At 40.1% G+C, this 22,050-nt stretch overlaps 1 protein-coding gene across 2 annotated transcripts; it reads left to right on the plus strand.

The window, feature by feature from the left end:
• Nucleotides 1-701: 701 nt before the first annotated feature.
• Nucleotides 702-21,795, plus strand: ST3GAL5 (ST3 beta-galactoside alpha-2,3-sialyltransferase 5). 2 transcript variants are annotated; one of them, XM_071753233.1, is made up of 7 exons: nt 702-823; nt 10,604-10,725; nt 12,445-12,559; nt 13,822-14,165; nt 15,469-15,655; nt 18,076-18,234; nt 19,081-21,795. In XM_071753233.1, the coding sequence occupies exons 2-7, from the start codon at nt 10,688-10,690 to the stop codon at nt 19,342-19,344; spliced, it is 1,107 nt and encodes a 368-aa protein (XP_071609334.1). In that variant the 5' UTR covers nt 702-823; nt 10,604-10,687; the 3' UTR covers nt 19,345-21,795. The 2 variants fall into 2 exon arrangements, with proteins under 2 accessions (XP_071609334.1, XP_071609333.1); XM_071753232.1 differs by having other exon boundaries at nt 708-823; nt 10,604-10,715.
• The last annotated feature ends 255 nt before the right edge of the window (nt 21,796-22,050 follow it).

Raw genomic sequence — 22,050 nt, forward strand, 5'->3', positions numbered from 1 at the left:
AAAACTTAAGCATTATAAGAGATGCAGGGGCCTGAAAACCCTCACAAAACTCAAGGTCCTGGGAATATAAAGCACAATATGAAGGTGGTGAGGCACTGACACAGGGAATCTGTGGCTGCTCCATCCCTGGAAGCGTTCCGGGAGAGGTTGGATAGGGCTTGGAATAACCTGGGATAGTGGGAGATATCCCTGCCCATGGCAGGGGGGGGTTGGAGCTGGGTAGTGCTTAAGGTCCCTTCCCAACCCGAAGCATTTAGTAAGTCCACGATTCTATGAATAAAACCAGCTACAGCGCTGTGATTTTTTTTTTTTTTTTTTGTGTCACCGATCGGGTTTTTCCAGAAGGTGAGGGCACGGAGGGAACGAACTGATCGCACTGAGGGGATGGGGAGGAGGAAGGGGAGAGGGGGCGCAGCCATTTCGCGTGAAACCCCCCAAACCTCTTGAGGGAAAACAAACTCTGGGAAACGTTTATTTCGGGAAACACCACAAAAACCCAGCGAACCGAACGCCCTCAGCACCCCAACCCTCAGTCCCCACCCCCTGCTCCCCTCAGGCCGCTGCCGCCCCTCAGCCCGGACCGGCGCAGGCCCCGCTCCCCCCCCCCTCCCCTCTGCGGAGCCGCGCTCGGCCCCCATTGGCTGCGCCCCGCCACGTGCCGCGGAGGCCCCGCCCCCCTCCGCTGCCCCCCACCGTCCCCTCCTTCTCCCTCTCTCCCTCCCTCCCTCCGGCGGCTGCCGCGGAGCCGTTACCTGCGGCGGGGCCGCGCCGCCCGCCCCCGCCCCGATGCGGAGGCGAAGCGCCCGAACGGAGCCCGGTGCAGGTAAGTAGTGATGGTGGAGACCCGCTGCCCGCGGCTCTGAGGCAGTAATTTGGTGTAGTTTGAGGTGGGGGGGGTGGGATAAAGGGTGGGTTTTATTAGCGGGGAGGGCGGTGCGGCGCGGGGCCTGCGGGTGTGGGTGCTGAGGGGATGCTGAGGGAGTTTTGCTCTCCGAAGCGCTCCGGGGGGTTTTGCCGCTGCTGAGAACGATCTGAGGTGCCGCTCAGGCGTGAGGAAAGCGGTGTATTAGGGGTGGGTTTTGCAGGGGTGATGGGTCCCGGAGATATTTCTGTGGCGCCTCAGCCGGCCGGGGGTGCACGGAATGCGCCGGGGTCACCCGGGCCGGGCCGCCACATCCATCCCGCTGCGGTGTGAGGCTGAGGTGCTGGGGATGTGCCTGGAGCGCCTGTGCTTCCAGGGGTCTCCCGGGGAAGGAGAGGAGACGGAGGGCCGGGGAGGTCTCCGGGAGGTGAGGTGGAGGCTGCGAGTTGTTGAGCAGATGGGTGATGGGAGTCAGGTCTGTCTTGAGCCTCTCCTGGGAAGGAGAGGAATGTAGTTGGGGCTGTCTGGAGCTGTTCTTCTGAAATAAAAATCTATAGGCTGCTCTGGGTTGTGATATCTTTTTGTTTGGTTGGTTTTGTTTTTGTTTTTTTTGTTTGTTTGTTTTTTTGGTGAGTGATTTTTGACTTCTGTTAGGGAGAGATGTCAGTGCAAACCAGAAATTGTTTCTTTCATTGTTGCCAGATATTTTTGTGTTTTCTTCAGCACTACTCGGGAAAAAGCGTCTTCTTATAATGCTTTGTTTTTTTTGGTTTTTTTTTCTCCTTTTTTAATGTTTTTGGGTTTTTTTCCTATTTTGGTAGATAAGATCAAAATACGAGGCTGGTAGAGGAGAGGTGATTATTTTGTAGCTCTCTATAGTTAGGGAAATAAATGGGAAATTTTCATAAAATTCCTGGAGGTAAACAGCTTTCCTGTGATAAATGGCTCGTTTTCTGAGAAAAAGAGCAAATGGAGGTGCATATTTATTACTTTTATAAAGAAGACTTGGGATAGATGCTCTTGGGATGGATGTGTCCAAAGTGGATACATGCAATTAAACACAGTTTAGAGACTGCACTCCACAGATGCAGTTCAGAAGCAGTGTGCAGATTTCCTGCAGACTGTTATTCCATCTGTTTGGCTGCTCTGAGGTTACTATCTCCCTTCTAGATCACGCAGCAGGAAACCTGGAGCTGTCTCCCAAGCCCTCTACAAGCCGTGCAAGAGGCAGCAAACACAGTGAATTTCACTGAAAGGTCAAAATGCAGCTGGAGAATTGGTGTGCTTTGGAGAGTTGGCCTCTTCCTCGGGTCTTGTCCTGTCTCTGGTTTCCTGGAACTTCTTGGGATTTAGCAGTCTTCCTTCCGTAGAGTTTGACTAAATTGGCCACACGATTGACAGGCTCGTAGGGGCAGGATGTAGAAAGACAAAGTGCAATAACAGAAATTTCCTTTCACTGAGGAAAACGGGCCAAAACTGTTTAATTTTTCTTGCTTTACATCAGTTTAGGTGGTGGGTGCAGAATGTGATAAGATTGTTGCCAAGTTGGGATGTTTGGAGGGCAGGATATTTTGTTTAGGTAAGACTAGAGTCTGGAGGGCTCAAGTAGGTCCTGAGTTTTGATAAAGGCTAAATTAGGGAACAAGATCCTGCCAATGCTTCAAACTTGCCATGGAGTAATTTTCAAATAAGAAGTGAGCCTGAATTAACCTTGCTCTAAACCAGCAATTTACAATATCTGCAGTGGGCACATCCAGTGTTTCAAAACCTCACAACTGTAATTCAGACATAGGACTTAGGGGTCATGGAGGAGTCTCTCCTGTTGCAGGCAACTCTCGTAAGGTCATTATTAAATTATTAAGGAATTTTTCACATGTTTCATAGGCTGTTACATTCCTTTACTGGTATGGGAAGGCTGTGCCTTTGCTGCTCAGGAATCTTTTGCTCATGGTCTACATTTATTTATGACTACATTGTCCTGTTGTTTGAATTGTTTGCTTTCAGCTTTGGTGTATCTAAGGACAAATTCTAAGCCTGTTTTGTAAAGTTAGACAAGCCAAGCTCTCTGTTGTGCTGTTAGGTCCTGAAATCTTGATTTCAGAAGTTAAGCACTGCAGTTGGTTCTGGCAGTGTTCTGCCATTTCCTTTCAAGCCTGCTCTTCATGGGCAGCTTTTGGCATCTCCTCTTTTGCTTCTGAAGGCTCAAGTGTGTTTTTTGCCATGATCTCTTGGAGTGTTAGATGATACTGTGGTAAAAATGCTGCTGTACTATTAACATTGTTCCATAATTACCAGTTGTTCATTGCTATTCTTCTGCATAATTCAGATGTAATATGAAACATCTTGGCTGTGTAAGTCTGCTGGCATGTTTCCTCAGCTCAGTAAAGATTAATGCTGTGCCCTGTCTTTTCCGACTATTTCTTTTAGGGAAGATTTATTCCTCAAACTTCCCTTGTAAGGAGAAAGACCTCATTTGTTTTGGCTTCCTTGCAGGGGCTCAGAAATATCTTTCACTTGGGCTGCATCAATTCACTCAACTGATGGTGGTTGATGTGCTGATCTGCTGGGCTCTCTCCTCCCTTCCTGACTGGTGTGGCTTTTCCTCAAAAGACTGGAGCCGAACTGCACTTGCAGGGTCTGTGTGCCTGGGCAGGAGGGTGCTGTGTGGGAAGGAACGTGCGAGATGTGCCCAGGAGGGGGGTTCCGAGTAGCAGCAGCTTCCTGCTCTTCCCCTGAGCTTCATTCTTCTTGGGTGTTTGCCGGCTCCAGCGGGTGCTCAGAGCAACGACTGAGCTGAAGTTCTGAACATCCTGAGCGGGCAGGCTCCTGTTGCTTACCCGAGTAAGGAAAGGGAAAACTGGGGCTTGCACCACGCCACATCCCTCCAACACCCCCCACCCAAAAAAAAAAAAAAAAAAAACAAACCCAAAAAAACAACAACAAAAAAACCCACCAAAAAACCCCACAGGTGCTCAAAAGCTTCCTCTGCAAGAAATAAACCTTCCTTTTGAATACCCCTCTGTTCACAACAGCAGTGCTTTAACTCACCTGTTTCTTCCCACTTGGCTGGAACACTGGCTCTCTGTGGCTCAAAATCAGATACTGTTTTCCTCTCTTGCACAGTATCAGCTGCCCTCTTAAGTGCTGAAGCACATCTTGTTGATATTTCTTGTGTTTATTCCTGATAACTCTTTGCTGTTCCTCACTTTAGAGCACCTGAAAGAGGTTTCACAGAAAAGCTCAGAAAAACTTGGAAAGTTTGACTAGAGAAGGGTGCTGAAGCAGAAGTGAAATCAAGAGGGTGATCCTGTTGCCTATAACATTGATTTAGCAGGCACTGTTAATATCTAAATAGCTTCCTGTGAACGCTGCTGAAAGGAAGTGATGGTGTTATGCTCTGAATTCCTGTAATCTGATAATTGGACAGTATTTAAGCATGAACCATTTCTTGTGTTCAACCTGAGTAACCCAGGGTTCAGGGTTAAGAACAAGCTGAACCCTAGCCATGTGTCCTTCCTAAAGGAAAAGACTGGGCAAGTAAATACAATGATGTAAGGTTTACTAATGATTTCATGAGTTGGTTGATATTCTGAAGAACATCAGGAATGAACCATTAAAAATACAGAAGAAAATACAAGTAGAGCATTATTAGGCAAAGAGAGAAAAATGATGGTGCCTCTAAGGTACTATTGCTACTTGCTGGTAATCATGGCTTCAGGCAAAAAATTTTCACCTGCAACCCTGTCAGTCTGATTTTGAGAATGTCTGTCAGCTGCTTTGAAATTTTCTTTTACTCCTCATTTCACTTTTTGCTAATTTTCTCCACACTTGTAGGATTCAGTATTACATTCTCATTTTCGTAGGAGGCCAAACTTGACCAAATGAATTGCAGATTGTACAGACATTGTTTTTTTTAATTTTATTGTCTGATTTAAAAGCTTTACCAGTCAAAATTAATTTTATAAGATGCATCATACACTCGTGTAATCAATGTCCTGTTGTAGGTGTTTACAACCATATTGTAGGCTGAACTTCTTTCTGACATCAAGGGTGTATTTTGTTGACTTTATTAAATTAACCAACATAACAGACTCTGCTGTTCATCAGAAAAAGCATATCTGTCAAATGCTTTTTTCATTCAATAGTAATGGGTGCTAAGGAGATAATATTTAAAGAAAATTTATCAAGTATCTAGATACTGTAAAGTCCCAGCTTTAATGTGGGGTTTATATAGTTGCAACAGAAGAAATAATTGACAGAAGTCTCCAATTTTTTACTTTAGTTCCAGTTTTCCCTCTGGTGGGAAGCTGTCAGTCCTTAGTCTGCAGCAGCTCCAAGGCTGCTGTCTTTTCATTTCTGGTGACTTTCTGCTAGGAAGTGGTAGGATGATGATCAGAGGGCTATTTGAAGGTAAATATCCAACATTGCTACATATTATAACACGGGAGTCTCTCAAGCCCCAGCATTTCCCTGATAAGTCTGCTGCAGATCTTTAGTATCTTTAGTTTAGTCTGTGGAAGGGGAAGGAAAAGTGTTTACTCGTGGGTTGAATTGTTTTCTTTTCCTTAATACTAGAATCAGTGATTAGAGGTTGTGTTGTATTAATTGGCAATAAACTATATTACTAAAAAAATTGCTGAATTAAGACTGTTTTGATCAGAAGGAGAATTGAACAGGTTTTGACAATGTGGGAGGAAACTGGGAGTTTTATACTGATTTATACTGAACCAGCTTTAAAAATTACTTTCTTAAGAAAAAGAGCAGAAGAAGATGAAATTAATTTTTTCATAGGTTTTTTAACTGTGAGGAAATGCTTAGCAGGTGACTCTTAAATGTTTTTTTACACCTGTTGTTGATTAAAAAATGACCCGAAAAAACCACCGAACAAAAAAAGATTAAAAACACCCCCAAACTACCACAGAAATAACCACCTAGTTAACCATTCCTTTTTTTTCTTTTCCACATCTCAGCCCAGTTTGATTACTATGGATTTCAGTACAGCAGAAGCAGGAAAAATTAATTCTAACTATCCATGTTACAAAGTTATTTTTCTTGTTACACAAGTAGTAACGTTCTATTAATATATTAGACCAGTCTTGAAAGCCTTAGTAAAAATTCGTATGTCATCTATTTGGATAATAAGGATAGATTAAAATGTGCAATCTTTTTATAGGCACAACTCTTGCACGCTGTTGCAGACATTAGTGTTGTAGTTAATATTTGTCATCTATTTTCCCCAGACGTGTCCCAGGAAACAATATGTAATCTACTTAAATTTTTTTAACTCTACTCTTCTAACACCTTGCCTAAAGGTTAGCAGTATGTCTGTGGTTTTTTTTTTTTTTAATTGTTTTAAAAAGTCTTAGAACAGAAAGTTCAGGCAAAATAAATTGCTGATAATGTGCACATCATCTCCATGAAGAGTATCTTGCTCAAGTGTAGCTACCATATGAAAACACCTTCTCTGCCTTTTAACTTCACCTTTTGTTTTTGAAACATGAATGTTGCTCAAAACCAAGTAGCTTTATTGTATAATTTACTGGTTTTGAAAGTATATTTCTTAAGTAACTTGTGTATGTCTGATTTAGAGGAGGGGGCATGAAAGCAGCTGGTGTTTTTGGATGGTTTTGCATTTGTTTTTCTTTCTATTTAGCTGCCTGCTTGAGCTCTGTAGTTCTTGAACAGCAGTTCTTCAACATAGGCGTGACTTTCGTTTTTCAGTTTCTGTGGGCTTTACACTGCAAGTTTCTTGATCTGTTACATAAACTTCAAAGGCTGCATTGTGCATCAGAACCTTGACATGGACTGCCTTAGAGGTGACTTGTAAAGCTGGTTGTTCCTACTGCTTCTGGGGGTACTGTGAGAGGTAAAGTTAATTTCTATTTTCAGCTCCTAGGAGCTTCACATATAGTCCAAAACTGTTGTGCTAGATGCTACACAACATAAGTCCTGCTGGGCTTCCAGCAGGTTGCAGGCAATGGCCCACCAAGTAGATTGGGTAGATTTGGGGGATCAGCTTCAGCAGGAAGAGTTTCTCACTGGTAGTAACTATCCATGCTGGTGCTTCCTCTGTGGCTCTGGTCCCTGCCTGCACAGGCAATTATTTTGGAACAGTAACAGCCCACGTAAAATGCTGGCCTCAGCCACGGGGGCTGTGAAGTGGCCCTTCAGGGTGTGTGGAGGTGGGGATGTGCTTGAATTGGAAGGGTGACAGAATACCCTCTGGATAGGGTTAAGGTTCTGGAGGCTTAAGGAGAGGGTGGTGAGGGATATAGGTGTATGTCTCATTCTGCACCCATATGCAAGCTGCTGGTCTGGTTCTGTCTCTGTGCCTGGTAACACTGTTGGCACTCAAACAATGCAGATTGAGAGTCCTTGTCTTGGGGTAAATCCAGGTGCTCTACAAAACCAAATGCAATTTTTTCAGTGTGACAGTGGTCATGTACCAGTTGTCATGCTAGTTTTTAGTATTCCCACATAAAAAGACATCCAGAAGACTTAATTAATTACTTCTGAAATGTCCCAGCTGTGGAAATTTTGTCTATTTAAGAGTAACAATGAGACAAATATAAATTATGTTGAAAAGATTAACACCACAAGAAGCTTTGGACTGTGCTCCTACTTTTGCAGCAGCTTTTCACAGATCACTTCAGTTCAGTAGATGAAAAGCAAATTTAAGTCCCTTGAGTCCTCACTACATAAATATCTATGGAAATGTCAATGCATCATTGCTACTGAGACATCATTTGTACACAAATTGAGGTTTTCTGGAAGCCATAAATGCAAATTATGGTAACACTGCCCCTTTCTGGTAGGGTGTAGTGGCTCAGGAAGACTGGGAAAGATCTGGGGTCTCAGATGCTTGTTATTGCTGACCTTGTTCTTTTGATCACTCTTATTCCCTTCCAGCCAACAGAAGGTGCTTATCAATTTAGATAACAATGCAGGATCAAACCCTGAGTGCTTTTTAAAAGATGTTTCTCTGCACAGATGTATTTTTTACTTGAACTATTGTATCTGTGTATACAATCTCTGTATGTATCGACTTGATCAAGAAAAGAATCATCTGAAGTAAAGAGAACTGAAAAAAGACAACATGAAATAAACTGCTGCAAATGAAATGAAAACTGACATTATTTCAGTTATATAAACAAATTTAAAAAAAAACATTAAGCATGTTAAGTGATAGGAGTTGGACTCAAAGGGATGTACTGAGGTGATTTAATAAGTCCCCTCTGTTTCCTTGCTACTTTTTGAAGGGTGTGTAAAGCAACTGTTTGAAGATAACTGAAGTCTTTCTGTTGGCACTTGTTTATTACAAGTCCTACACTCCTTGTTAATCCCCTTCTGTCTTCATCATTCTCCACCTCTTCAGTTCCTTCTCCATCTTCCGGATCTCTTGCAGCCTTTCTTTTTCTGTGTTTTGAAAGGCTTCTTGAAAAACACATCTGTTGTGGGATCCCTGCATGCAATTCTGTAGTAGGAAATTTTTGCCCTTGGAGATGAGGGGAAGTGTGCTGTTCACAGAACATTCTTTTTGATGATTTATACAGCAGAGGAGATTGGATGCATTGTTTCACACCATAGGATGGTTTCAGGAGTAGATTATTGCCATTAAGCAATAAGAAGGTTTATATGCATCGAGCAGTCTTTCACAAGTGAGTGTTTCTGTCAAATTAGAACAGAATCTGGGTTACAGAATAGGAAAGACTAATTTGCAACGAAATAACCTGCTTTGAACACATCAAAGGCAGTGAGGCTTTAACCTTACCTCTGTAATTCAAGCTATAAAACTTTATGGATTTGATTCAAACTGTTGTAAAATATATGCTTAATATATGCATGGAGTACGTCCCTCATAAATATTAACCAGTACCATGGCCAGACCTCAGGATGTCACTTGCTTTTAGTAATATCATAATAACCAAGGTACCTATGTTTGAGATGCTGAAGTTTTCTGCTGGCAAAAACAATTAGTCTTTTTGTCCTTGAAAAAGGACAAAAAAAGTGAAAAAGTGCCTTGAAAAGGCAACTTGACTGTTGCCTGCTCTTCAAAGGACTTTAGATGCTCGTGTTGATCTTTATCTCTCTTTTCCACCCTGTCTCAATGGTTTTCAGCTTTTGACCTGCCATATATACCAAGTTTGTTACTGAGAAATGATGTGACTGTGCAAAGAGAGAGCCTTTTTGTCATCTTATGAATTAGGTATCCCTGAAATTTCAGTGGGCTAGATTTGAGGTCTGGAGAGGATGCTTCTGTCTCTTCAGCACCTTCAGCCTGGTGCCAGTGAATGTCTGTTGTTTGTTCAAACAGTGTTTTGAAGTGGTGATACAGGTTAGATCAAATGGGCTGTATTGCCACAGAAAATACAGAGAGCAGGGAAAAAGAATGTGGAAAATAGAATAGTCCCTAGATAGGCCTTTTTTTTTTTTTTTTTTTTTTTTTTTTTTTTTTTTTTTTTTTTGACAGAGCTCCTGGCTAGAGAACAGGAACATATTTTCAGTGGAGAGCAGACAGGGTTAAGCACTGAGATCAAAGGGAAGGAGTAGGCTGAAATCTTCCATTGTTGAAGATCAGGCTGCACCCTTCCATGGTTGGCTGATCAAAGGGAGTGCTGCTTCAGGAGGCTGCTGAGGCAGGAAAAACCTTTCCCTGGATCCCTTCAACTTCCAGGGCGAATCCGGCAGGCTTGTACGGGTCGGCTGTGCATGGTGTTTTCCTTGTTTGCTCACATCTCGGGTTAATGGCAGCAGCCTGTGAGAAGTCCATGTGCCAGCCTGCATTTTTCTTTCCAAAAGAAAAATGTGGGGGAGCTGACAAACACCAAGCTGTGTGAGATTGCATCTGGGTAGCTGATGATCAGCGATTTGCCTAACAGTGAGGGAGCGCTGCGTGCTCCTGCCGGGTTCGCAGGGTTGGTTGGTTGGTTGGTTGGTTGGTCGGAGGAGAGCTGCTGCTGGCACGGAAACCTCCCATGTGCTGCCAGCCTCCCGGTCCCGCTGTGTGCCAGGCAAAATTTCCTGTACGCCCTCTTCGGCATTTGCTGCTGAAGTTGCTGACAGCGTTGTTGGGACCTCTCTGAAGAGGTCAGCAGGAGATTCAGACCAATGGTGAGACAGGTTTTGCTCAGGGAAGTCAGGGAGTTGATTTAAGGGCTCTAGGTTTGCAGATGGAATCAGGGTACTGTAGTACACTCTGCTTCAGGGATCCTAAACACTCTGAGCATAATGTATAGTTTTGGGTCTGGGATTTTTTAATTTTGTTTTTTGGTGTTTTTTTGTGGTTTTTGTTTTGTTTTTTTGTTGTTTGGTTGTTGGTTTTTTTGTTTTGTTTTTTTGTGGGTTTTTTTTTGTATCTGGAGTCTAATAATTGCTCAAAGTGGTGTTGGACAGTAACTGCTGTAATTGCAATTATTAGGCTTCAGGCTTATGAAGAATGCAAATACTTATACCTGGCAACAAATATGTATTTTTAGAATCATGTCCTAGTGATGTAGCTGAAACGAGCATGTTATTGATGACAAGGTCAGGAGCACCTTGGTAATCCTGGCGTGGTAACAAAGAATCATAGAATTTTCAGGGTTGGAAGGGACCTTTAAGATCATCCGGTTCCAACCCCCTGCCATGGGCAGGAAGAGTCAGTCTTAGGGAGACAGAGTAAGTTGTCGTAGGGTGTCCTATCAACTTTTTTTCATTCTGAAGAAGTTACACCGTTACACTGTTTTTAATTTTCTTTTCCAGCAATGCTGAGTGCCGATAACCCTGTGAAGCTGAAAAGTGATTGTTCACCTCCTGTGCAATGGTGTAAGGAGGCTGCACAGAAAGATGAGAAGACCGAGCTGGTTTTTAAAAGGTACTCGCAAGTAAGTGTCTTTATCATGGCAATAAAGAGGTCAGTTGCTTTCCCTCTGGCCTGGGCAATTACAAAAAGGATACAAAAGAGGTTGAGATTGCCACAGGATCTGGATGGGGAGTTAGGCGCACAGCTTTCCCTGAGGCACCAGAGTACTTCGAGGAGCCTCAGCTCTCTCCTAATAGTACCTGTTTTCCCAATCCCAGGTATTTCCAATCTTTTTTTGTATCCAGATAAGTAATACGTTGAGGCTTTTGGACATAACCGAAAAAATTGAAGAGCAGTGGATGTTTAGTGGGTATTTTTGGGAGGTTATCCCCTCATGCTAATTGCTAATGAAGATTTCTGGAATGCTACATCACAAAATCTTTACTCCATTGCTTGTAGCTTAACATCAAATTGGAATTTAAGAGTGTGTGCTAGTGCATGTCCAGAACCATATTTTAAACCAGAAAAACTCACTACTCTGCCTTTCTGCCATATGAATTTTTAGGTCTTAAAGCTTAAAAAAAACAGCCAAACTGTTACATCCACTGACATTGTGAGCACCTGAATGGTGCAGCCCCAGCTGTATCTAGCCATACTTGATAAACCTCTGGAGGAAAACCAGCTTTGTTAGTCTGCTGTGAATCCTCTGCTTCTGCCACTTAACCAATTTCCAGAGGATGCATCCTAGCATGCTTAATAAAGGTTTTAGACCCTTTAACAGTGCAAAATTTGATTTAGTTAAAGCAGATGTGAGAATGGTGCTGCTTTTCCATTGGTCACCTTATTTGAAGCACATACTGCTAACTAACTGCCTAGATTGTGTCTATCTCAAGGATTTTTTTTTTTTTTTTTTTTTTTTTAAAGTCTTGTAAACCTGTATTAATCTCATCTGAAAGAGTTTCCAGAAGCACTGACTCCTTAGCAGGTTGTATATTTCTTTAAGGTGTATAAATAAACATTCAGTCCTTAGGAAACAATAGGAAATGAAAATCAATAAGTAAGCTCAAACTACATGCTTGAGCAACACCACAACTCTAAATAAATAATGATGGCATTTTTGCAAATCAGTTTAGACATGAAATGAGCCAAGTGAATATTTGGAAATTAATAATAAGATTCCTTAGCAATGAGAAATGGCTAAATAAAAAAAATACGGACAATATTGCTCAATTTTAAAGTTGTTTTTTTCTTCTGTGTATTTTGAGGATGCAAATAATTAAATTAGGCTTCTCCAGATAAACCTGAGCATCTAGATTTTGCATTCTAGCCTACCAGTGAGCTGAAAATTTTCCTTCTGAGTGGTGGCCATTGACCCCAAATCTTGCAATTCGGTGTTCCATTATTTTTTAACTTGCATGAAAATGTGTTTCAATATGAAGTCACCCTTGCAAGTGGGGAAACAAAGGTCACTTCTGGTTTCTGTCTGTGAGGAAAGCTGTGTGACCCATCAGTGATGCATTTATATGGTGCAGGCATAGAACTGCATAAATCAGACTGTCAGTATGCTGCATTTTCCTTATCAAAGCATCTGTATGTTTGTACTTCCCTGCAGGTAGCTCTGAAGACTTAGGAAAGGCTTGTATTAAAAAAAGCTGTATTTTCTCTTGGTTTGAAGCAAATGCAGATATTCACCTCCAGTTCTTCAGTTGTCTTTAGCTTGTTTAAAAATACTCATTTAACAGTTGCTGGAAAAAATATTTTTTGCCTCTCTCTTTTCCTATACCTTCCTGTTTGTTTTTAGACTTCTTGCACTGTTTGTGATTGGAGGGTGCTTCCTTTATATCCTCAAATTACATTTTGGCCCTGAAGAATGTGACAGAACAAAAATGCCATATGTGGACCTTGATCGTGTAAAGGTTGGTATTTTTTTGTTTTTTACTTCAATAAGAAAGTTATTAATTGACAATACCAAGAGTTATAAGAAATAGAATGCTGAAATTATCCTGTGGGGGAAAATACCTTTTGCTTCATTTCATGCCATTGAGCTTGTGCTTTTTGTTCTTGTGGAGTGACAACAGAAATGAATAAAACTGGATTTTTAGAGGTAAAATGAAAAGTGTTACTGTTAAGAACAACATCTGAAATGGACATTTTATCATATATTGTTTCAGTGCAAATAACACTGGTGATGAGAAAATTGATGCAAATGAAAAGCAACATATTTAAAATGTTTAAGTGCACTTTAAAAAGTGCATCCTCCCTCACATTCTTCAGTGTGTGTTTTTCCTCTTTTCTTCCTTCCTTCTTTTCTTCTCAGTTGAAAAATTTCTTTTCTCAGTAACATGGTCTTGCTTCCTGACAATCACCACTTTAAGCCAAAAAGACTGCATGGACTGTGCTGGTTGCCATCTCGTGATTTATTTTGTTTGTGTTAGATGCAGGGTGAGGAAATATCGTTCTTCTTTGGTTAGATAGTAACTGATTGCAAAATCTTTGGGGCTGTTAACTGATTTATGTTAATTATTCCTGATAGGATGCACAACTCTGAGCCTTACAAATGCAGCGTTTCCAAAGGTGCTCTGAGTCCTGCTAACAAAGCACAGCGTGCAGCTGCTCAGTTGTGCTTTTCCCCTGGAAGAAGTGTGGTGTTTGTACCCAGACTTGCAGAAATCTTTGCAGTGTGGCAGAGGCAATTCTGTTTTAAGAATTTTCAGTCTTGTTTTAAGAAAATTCTTGTTTTTAAGAATTTTCAGTCTTGTTTTAAGAAAACACAAAATAAAAGCGGCACAATTTCTTTCCTTGTGCTCCTAGATAAATACTTACTTCCCTTTCCTTAATAGTACAGAAGGGGAAATGAGTTAAGACTAGATTTGGATCTAGTACAAATGTTCCCAGACAGCTCATTTTTACTTATCTCTTCATAGCACAATTTATTCTTTAGAAAAGCTCCTATCTGGACTTAAATGAGATGGAGGATTCCTGCGCAGGTTTTCACCCTCCACAGGTTACTGTTCGGTTTTGAGTGAATGCTTAAAAAATGTCTTGCATTTCCACCTTTAAGCTTTCCTTATAAACCTGTGTGTTTGCTGCCCTGCTGATAGCAGCTGGTGGGTTGCACTCGGAGGGTTTTGGCTGTTCCTGAGGTTTCCTGAGTGCCATCATGGATGTTTTGTTTCAGAGGGCACAGAACTACGCCAGCGCCGCGTTGCGGGAGCAGTGCCGCCCTTCCTACGCGAAGAAAGCGATGGGGAAGTTATTTGCAGAGAAATACAGCATGGACATATCTCCCTTTGTAAAAAAAAATATAAACGAAGATGAAGCTTTATTTAAATACGAACCTCCTTTTGGATTTCACAAGTTCTTTGATAAGCTGAAAAATCTCCTTGAACTCTTACCTGAACATGATTTACCGGAAGATTTGAAGTCAAAACACTGTAAGCGTTGTGTTGTTGTTGGCAGTGGTGGAATTCTTCATGGATCAGAGCTGGGTCACTTACTGAATCAGTTTGATATTGTTATAAGGTATGTATTTTATTTTAAAGATTCTGGCTACTCCAGTTTTACTTTATGAGGGTTTTTTTTTGTTGTTTTTTTTTGTTTTTTGTTTTTTTTTTTTGTAAAAATATCTCAAATTTTATGCAACTTAAGCTCTGAAAGTGCTTTTAAAAAACTTACTTGTGACTTGGTGGAATTTCTAGTCTTAGGAGCAAAGTAGTCATGTTCAGAGACAGGAACTCAATGTAATTACGTGATAGAACATTGATAGAAACCAGTGAAATCATAGAAAAAATAGGTAATACTGGTTTTATCCATTCATACAAATAAGTTTTCAGAGGTAAGTTCCAGGACTCACCTCTGCCTTTTTCCCCTTGGTTCATTGGGATGTTTGTTTGAAGGATATTTTTTTTTTTTTATGACAGCTATTTCAAACACAATAAAAAATAATTGCTGTTTCAGTATGCAGTTTCTTTACACACTGTGTAGCATGCTTATCTTTCCTTATCTTTACAAGCTCAGTGCATACTTCCTATGTTTACACATGTTTTCTAATGTCTGAATTAAATTAATATATGCCTTACGTTTGTACCTTCTGAATATTACTATTTGAACTCTTTAAGTTGCTTTCTAGGTCTTTCTAAGCCTTGCTCTTCTTAAAAAAAACCTTGATACAGTGAGACTCCTCTTATACAAAGGCAGACAAACTTGTTAGTAACTGGAGGGGTAGAGAACTGTCATTGGTTCTCTAAAATAAGGGCTGGCAGCATGAAGTGACTTTTCTGTTGATACAGAAAAGTTTGCAGAACTGGTGGAGCTGGATGAGGCTGTTTTTGTCAGCACTGTGCTAGCATCTGAAATGTTTTTTGAGCTGGAATTATGGAAACCCACTGGATGCATTACTGGATGCACTGAAGGGGTAGTTTGAACACCTTTGTGTGTAATGTGTGTCTATTTATATATATAAAAAACAAGATAACACCGGTGACTTCCAGTGTGTTTTCTTTCCCTTTTTCTTTTAAGTCTCTCTGAGTTGGCACAAGGCAATGAATATGAAATTCTGCAATTCTGTTTTATCAAGCTTTTCTTCTTGAAGTTTTGCACTTGTGCCAGTTAATACAGAAATAGAATTGGCTTCCTCTCAAAGATAAAGGATAGATGAGTGTTTGAGGTGGAGATCATGGAGGTACTGAGAAAACACTGTACCCCATTCTGGTAAAAAAAATATGTGAGCCAAATACAAGTTTTTTATTAGTTTCTGATGTTTTAATAAAGATGTAACCCATGCTTATTAATGGAGTTTCTCTGTGGGTTTGGATTTTTTTGTTAGGTTAAATGATGCACCAGTTCAAGGATACACAGATCATGTTGGCAACAAAACTACTATAAGGATGACTTATCCAGAAGGAGCCCCCCTTTCTGAGCAGGAGTACCCTCCTGCAAGCTTGTTTGTGGCTGTTTTGTTTAAAAGTGTGGATTTCAACTGGCTCCAAGCAATGGTGAAAAATGAAACATTGGTATGTAATGTGGCAACCTTACACACCTGTCATTTGGGGGTTGGTTTTTGTGTTGTTTTTTTTTTTTTCCTTCTTTTTTCTCTAATGCTTAAGTAGCTGTTTGATCTGTTACTTCTGTTATATTATACTGAGAATCTTTTATGTAACTTTGTGGGTTTTTTATCTGTGTCTCCTAGTTACAGTTTGTACTGCATTCGTGTTGAACCCCCATGTGTGCAATAAGGAATTTTTTTTCTGTAGATTGTGGTGGTTTGCACCAAGCTACATGACATGAGTGTTTACAAAAGAGGAATTTGTTTCTCATTAGGTTTAAGTGATTTGGTCAAGTCTGCAGAGCCTGAAATAGAACCATAAAATCATTTTTGGTTGGAAAAGACCTTTAAGATCAAGTCCAACTGTTAGCCCAGCACACTTCCAAGTCCATCACTGAACTGTGTCACCACATCTACACCTTTTAAATCCCTCCAGGGATGGTGACTCCAGCACTTCTCTGAGCAGCCTATTTCAGTGCCTGACAACTCTTTCAGTAAATAAATTTTCCCTCTTATCACATCTAAACCTTCCCTGGCACAACTTGAGGCCAATTTCCTCTTGTTCTATCACTTGTAATAAAATTGCACATAGAAATGAGATTCCTGGATGCCAGTCCAATTTTTTTAACAGCTAATGCATTGCTGCAGTAGGCATACACACAGTTAATGTGTAATTGAAGCACTGCAGCTCTTAGTTCACATTTGTCTGTGGTTCCAAAAATTAAGAGGTTGTGTTATTTCTCACTGAATATTTAAAGAAGTGCAGAGGTTCCTGAGGAACTGGTAGAAGGGTTCCACGTTTTCAAACTCTCTAAGTGGTTTTCACCTCTTTCAATTTGCAGGCAGATAATTTCTGCAAGTTTAAAACCAGTAGCTAGGTTTTTCTGACCACAGATTGAAAACAAGTGCTTTAAATTATTGAGAGAGATTTAGAAGAAAGCCTGTCAAATATTTTATGGTTTTGGTATTTGCTAGCTTAGGTACTCCAAATTCCCTTCTTAATTCTGTGATACTTGCAACATGAGAGCTTGTAGAGGAGTCTTTAATATTGACCATGACTGTCTGCTGTTACTTCAGAGAGTGTGTGCAGGGAGCATACCTTGTTTTGAATAATCTGAGTATATTTTGTAGAGGGGACATTTTTCTGAGTGCATGAATTTACACAAATTTAAGAACTTTTGCTCCCTGTTTGTTTTATTCCCTTTTTTTTTTTTTTTTTTTTTTTTTTGTTTTGTTTTGTTTTGTTTTGTTTTTTGTTTTTGTTTTTTTCATCAGTATTGGTCTATGACCTGCCCTGCAGCAGTGTGATAATTTTGCTGACCAAGAGCTTTCTAACTTGAATTGAATCCCTCACTTCTTTTACACTATATCTGGGCATTCCATGGTTTAAGGTTTGCTTCACAAGGATGACCAGTACAAGGATGTCTTTTTATATTAACATTTGTAATTGAGAGGGTGATTGCTTTTTGGCATCTGCAACATCCTCTGTTAGTCAGGATCAAGACTGAAGTATGCACTTTATGAAAGGAGTATCTTTGCTTGTTTTGCATGGCATAGGAGCAGATCCCATGTTCTTCCTTGCTCTGTTTTTGCTGGTGCAGAGAAGCAGTTTTGGGAATGGATTTGGGCATGAGCATACAGAGAGTTCACTGAAGGGCTCAGAGCACAATGGGAAGATGGGGCCACAGCAAGTGAAATTTGATCAGTTTAAGCTTCTATAGAGCTGTACCTTAAGGCCTGTTTAAAAAAATACAGGTCTGTGTTGCAGCTCTGCCAGTTTTCTTTTGCTTAGTGTTACCCATCACATGGAAAGACTTGTAAAGTGAGCCTGATACAGTATTGTTATTTCCATTAGCATGTGTCTGACTGACTGCAAGTGGCATGAAATCAGAATCTAGCTCTCTGATTCTTGTGTAAATCTTCTTCTGAAGTGTTGCATTTATCACTAGGTGGATACTGTCAAACAACAGCTGTTCACTTCAAAGCCTGAGCAAAATTTGTTTTAAATCCAGTGCTTGCTTCAGAATGCCTGGTTAATGTTTGTTGGAAACCATGGTTCCCTTTCCCATTTCTTTAAATACTGTTGCCTGCTTAGCTGTGCTGTGGAAGGTCCAAAGAACCTTGTGGATTCTGGTGGATATTTTGACTGCTTAAACACAAAGTACAATCATATATTGAGAATAAACAACTTTCCCCCTGCTCTCCTCTCTGCACTTCCAAATACTTAAAATAGTTCCTCTTTTGGGTCAGTTACTTGAGCTGTTCTCTAGTATTCCTGAACCCAGCTCAGCTATAAACTGTTTCTTAGAATCCCTGATGATTTCTAACTTATGTATACTTTGTGGTCTCAGTTTCACTTGCTGAACTATTTAATTTTCTTTCTCTTAGCCCATGTGGGTGCGACTCTTCTTTTGGAAGGAGGTTGCTGAGAAGATTCCTTTTACATCAAAGCAGTTTCGGATTCTGAATCCAGTCATCATCAAAGAGACAGCTTTGGACATTTTACAGTTCCCTGAACCTCGATCAAAATTCTGGGGTTGGGATAAGGTAAGAAAGAAACCATAAAATTCAAAGTAAAATAAGAAAACCAGGCCAGTCTAAACCAGTTTTCCAACTGCTGGAATTGCTGTGTGTGCCTGTGTGCTCAGTAGCAACTGATGGTTGTATCCTCCCTCTATGTACTTCACTGAAGCAATAGTATGGAGTGATGAACTGCCCAGTTTAATTACACACTGTAATTGATGTTAATTACTTGTTGTTTGAGAAATTGAATGTCTTGAACTTGTCTCTTGAACTATGAAAAATACTGAGCGACCATCTTTTAACTTTTTTGTGTAAAAGCATTTAATGGTAGTCTTACTGCCCACATATTTGAAAGATCTCTGCACATTTCTTTATTAAAATGATATAACACACCAAGCTATGTATCTCTTAGTTGCATTGCAGTGTACTTGCCTCCTTCAGGTTGTTCAGTGAAAGTCATATTCTGAAGAATACTGTTAGCCTGTTGCTAAGGACTGAAGTACATCAGAAAGTGTCTTTTGACTGCATATCAGTAGTTTGATTGTCTGGAGAGAGGGTTCACTTGGAGTTTAACTACATAATGAGAGGGCATCCTGCCTTCACAGGAAAAAAATTCAGACTTGACAGCTGAAAGTCTTGTTACATGTGAATACTCAGGTTGTATTAATATTTGACCCACAAGTTTTTAGTTTTACATGATCATTTAGTTTAAGATGTAATTACCTTAATCTATAATTGATTGTTTACTTTTTTTCCATTTTCAAGTGAGGGGAGGGAATAAACAAAGCTGTTACATTTTGTGAAGTGTTTATCAAGCTGCCAAAGGAGAATATGTTGGAATTCAGCAGTCTTCTTTTCCCCCCTTTTTAGAATGTACCAACAATTGGGGTCACAGCAGTTGTTCTGGCCACACATTTATGTGATGAAGTGAGCTTAGCAGGATTTGGATATGACCTCAATCAACCCAGCACACCTTTGCACTATTACAACAACCTCTGCATGGCTGCCATGAACGGACAAACTATGCACAATGTGACAAGTGAAACAAAATTCCTGCAAAAACTGATCAAAGAAAAAGTTGTCAAAGACCTCACCGGTGGGATACATTGTGAATTCTGCAGCAAAGACAGCTAGTGATTGAAAGGAGTCAGGGTTTGGATTTGTTACATTTCCAGAGGTTCAGCTGGAACAATCTTTTCACTGTCTTAAGTAGTAATTTAAAACCTGTATGAAATGGACGTGGAATCTCTGCTGCCTTTTTAAATGTCAGGTTTCTTGGACTCGTAAATTTATTTTGATGTCAGATTTTACTTTGCACATTTTTGTGGATAATTATGTAATGGCAACTTCAAGTTGAAAGAGATCCATTTAAAATATTTAATGTTTTAAGTTGTCTGAAGTAAAATGGACTTTGTTTTCTGGTGTCTGTGGTACACACAACACTAACCTGAGTTGTCTAACAGCATTCAAGAGTTATTTTCCACTGAACCAGTGTCTTTGTTGGTGCAATTCTTGGTGTAGGACTCCTTTTCATGCATGCCATGAAAAGAAAGGTGTATGCATCTCAGGTCTTTCATTTCTTGCAGCTTGGGTGTTGTGTTTCCCCCTCAAATGTTAATATCCTTTTGGTTTTGTGCTAATTTTTTTGGGGGTGGAGGAGGAATGTGGGAGTGGAGGCGAAGGAAAAGGAATTGTTGTGGCAACAACTGAATAGTAAGTACTCTGTTCCTGATTGATATTAAAATCATTGATGCATTAATGTAATGGGTTAGCATCCTGCTTTATTATGAGGCATGTGTGGACCCAGAGTGCACTACAGGAGGATTTAGTCAATAGGAGACTTTCAGCTGAATCTTTTGTCATTTCCTTTCTGTGAGACCCAGATGAATGTTTCTGTTGAGCTGATTTGCAGCAGAATTCAGCTACTCCCATTAAGAAGTGGTATTAATATAAAATTTGCCCTTTTAAATTTTTTTTTTAGTGACTTTAGAATTTCTGGTTCTATAAAACACTGGTTTGCATAGATCTTCCATTTAGCAATAATAGAATCTATGCCTAGGTTAAAATGTCCATTGGTTTACCTAATGATCCTTAAGTAATCAATTACAGATATTGTAACCTCATTAGTTTACAATGATGATAACTCTTATGAACTCTAGTTCTGGTGTTGACTGTTTAATTGAAGGGAGAGGTAGAGTTGTTGGTTTTCCAGGATCAGCTGGTAAGTCAGCAATTGTGGGTGAGTGTGTGTAAGTTAGGAAGGAAATCACTTTGAGGAAGTAGTATGATCTTGTAGCAAGGTAGGTAAGCACTGAAAGCAGCATGCTTTAGAAGAAACCAAAATGTTATAGATAAATGTTCTTGTGACTGGAAATCAGTGCATTGCAAAAAAACTGGACTGTGCAAGTTTGCCAGCAGGTTTGGTGTTTATTTTCATTTCATTAGCAGACTAGTAAGTGTGACTCTTTGCACTGAATAGTGTGTTACTCTGTCTACAGTATGTGCAAAATGGTTTTTTTGGGGAATGAAAGCTTGTTAGCAAATTGATCAAAGATTGGCTTAGAAGCATTATTGGTGGTCATGGACTCTCCACATGGTGAACATTCACAATTTTTTTTTTTTTTTTTTGCTAGGGGGCTAAGGCATGAAATTACTTGTAATTTTACATTTTAAATATACTTGGGAAAGCAAGAGTAGGATGGTTGGGGGTTTGTTTTGGTGTGGATTGTTTTCTTTTTGTTTGTTTGTTTCTTCCCCATACAAAGAAGTTCTAATGAATTGTAATGTTAGGACACAGGAGCAGCAGACTGGTTCTGGCCATTACATGATAAAGGCAGCAATAAAATGACCTAAAGCATAACTCTGAAGAAAGATGTGGACCTCACCCTTTGGAAGTCCCATGTAGCTGCATGTCCTTGAAAGCCAGTTGTGGGTGATGAACAATTTGAAAATCAGATTCTTGTCTGTGGCACTGCTTGTGTTTATAGCAATAATATTAACCTAACTTCTCCTCCTCCATGAAACACATTAATTTTTGTACTAGCAATAAATTTCTAGTCTGTTTTTCATGTAAGTATAATTATGATATTGTTTAATTTAAAAGTATTTCATGTGTGAAGAGTTTTATACATAGTCTTTTAGTTAATATATTAAAATACGCTAATTATTTTCTCCTCGTATTTAAACTGGAAGCAAAGTACCTTAATTTAATTTGGTATTAGTGGAATTTTGGAAGATTTCAGAACATGTATGTTGGGAGGACATCGTGAATACACCAAGAGTACATGTTTCAGAGCACTTGCTCCTTCACCACTTTGCTTTTCTGAGTAACTTTGAAATAGTCACTTTATTAACGTAAGTGCCAATAGCTTTTTTGGAGATGCTGTACTTACTGTCAAGTTCTCAAATTATGTTGCTGTAGGATTAGGTTGTTTTCCCAGCAGTTTTATGGCTTGTGATAAAACATTGTTCTCTGTGGTAGTGTGTACTGCATTGAATATACCTGCACAGACTCAACCATCCATGAAATGGCAGCAAAGTTCAGGTTGCAAAAAGCAATAAACTGATGAAACCACTTTCTACCTATGTACTTGTCTCACAGTTTGCAGTTTGTTCTTACTCCTTTATTCAGGATTTTACTTATTGCACTAATTCAAAGTTGTGATGCAGTTCCTGGCACCCAAGGAAAGAGTTTAGTGGCCAGTGATAATTCTTCCTCCTTTTATTTATGCTTTTTAAAAATACCTGTCAAGAGAGCTCTATCTCTCTGGTGCCTGGAAGTGGGAATCTGTTCCATCAGATGGATGAGAATATTTCAGTCTGGGCTGTAGGACTGGCCTT

The sequence above is a fragment of the Heliangelus exortis genome, chromosome 10, assembly GCF_036169615.1.
Source record: "Heliangelus exortis chromosome 10, bHelExo1.hap1, whole genome shotgun sequence".
NCBI classification, from domain to species: domain Eukaryota; kingdom Metazoa; phylum Chordata; class Aves; order Apodiformes; family Trochilidae; genus Heliangelus; species Heliangelus exortis.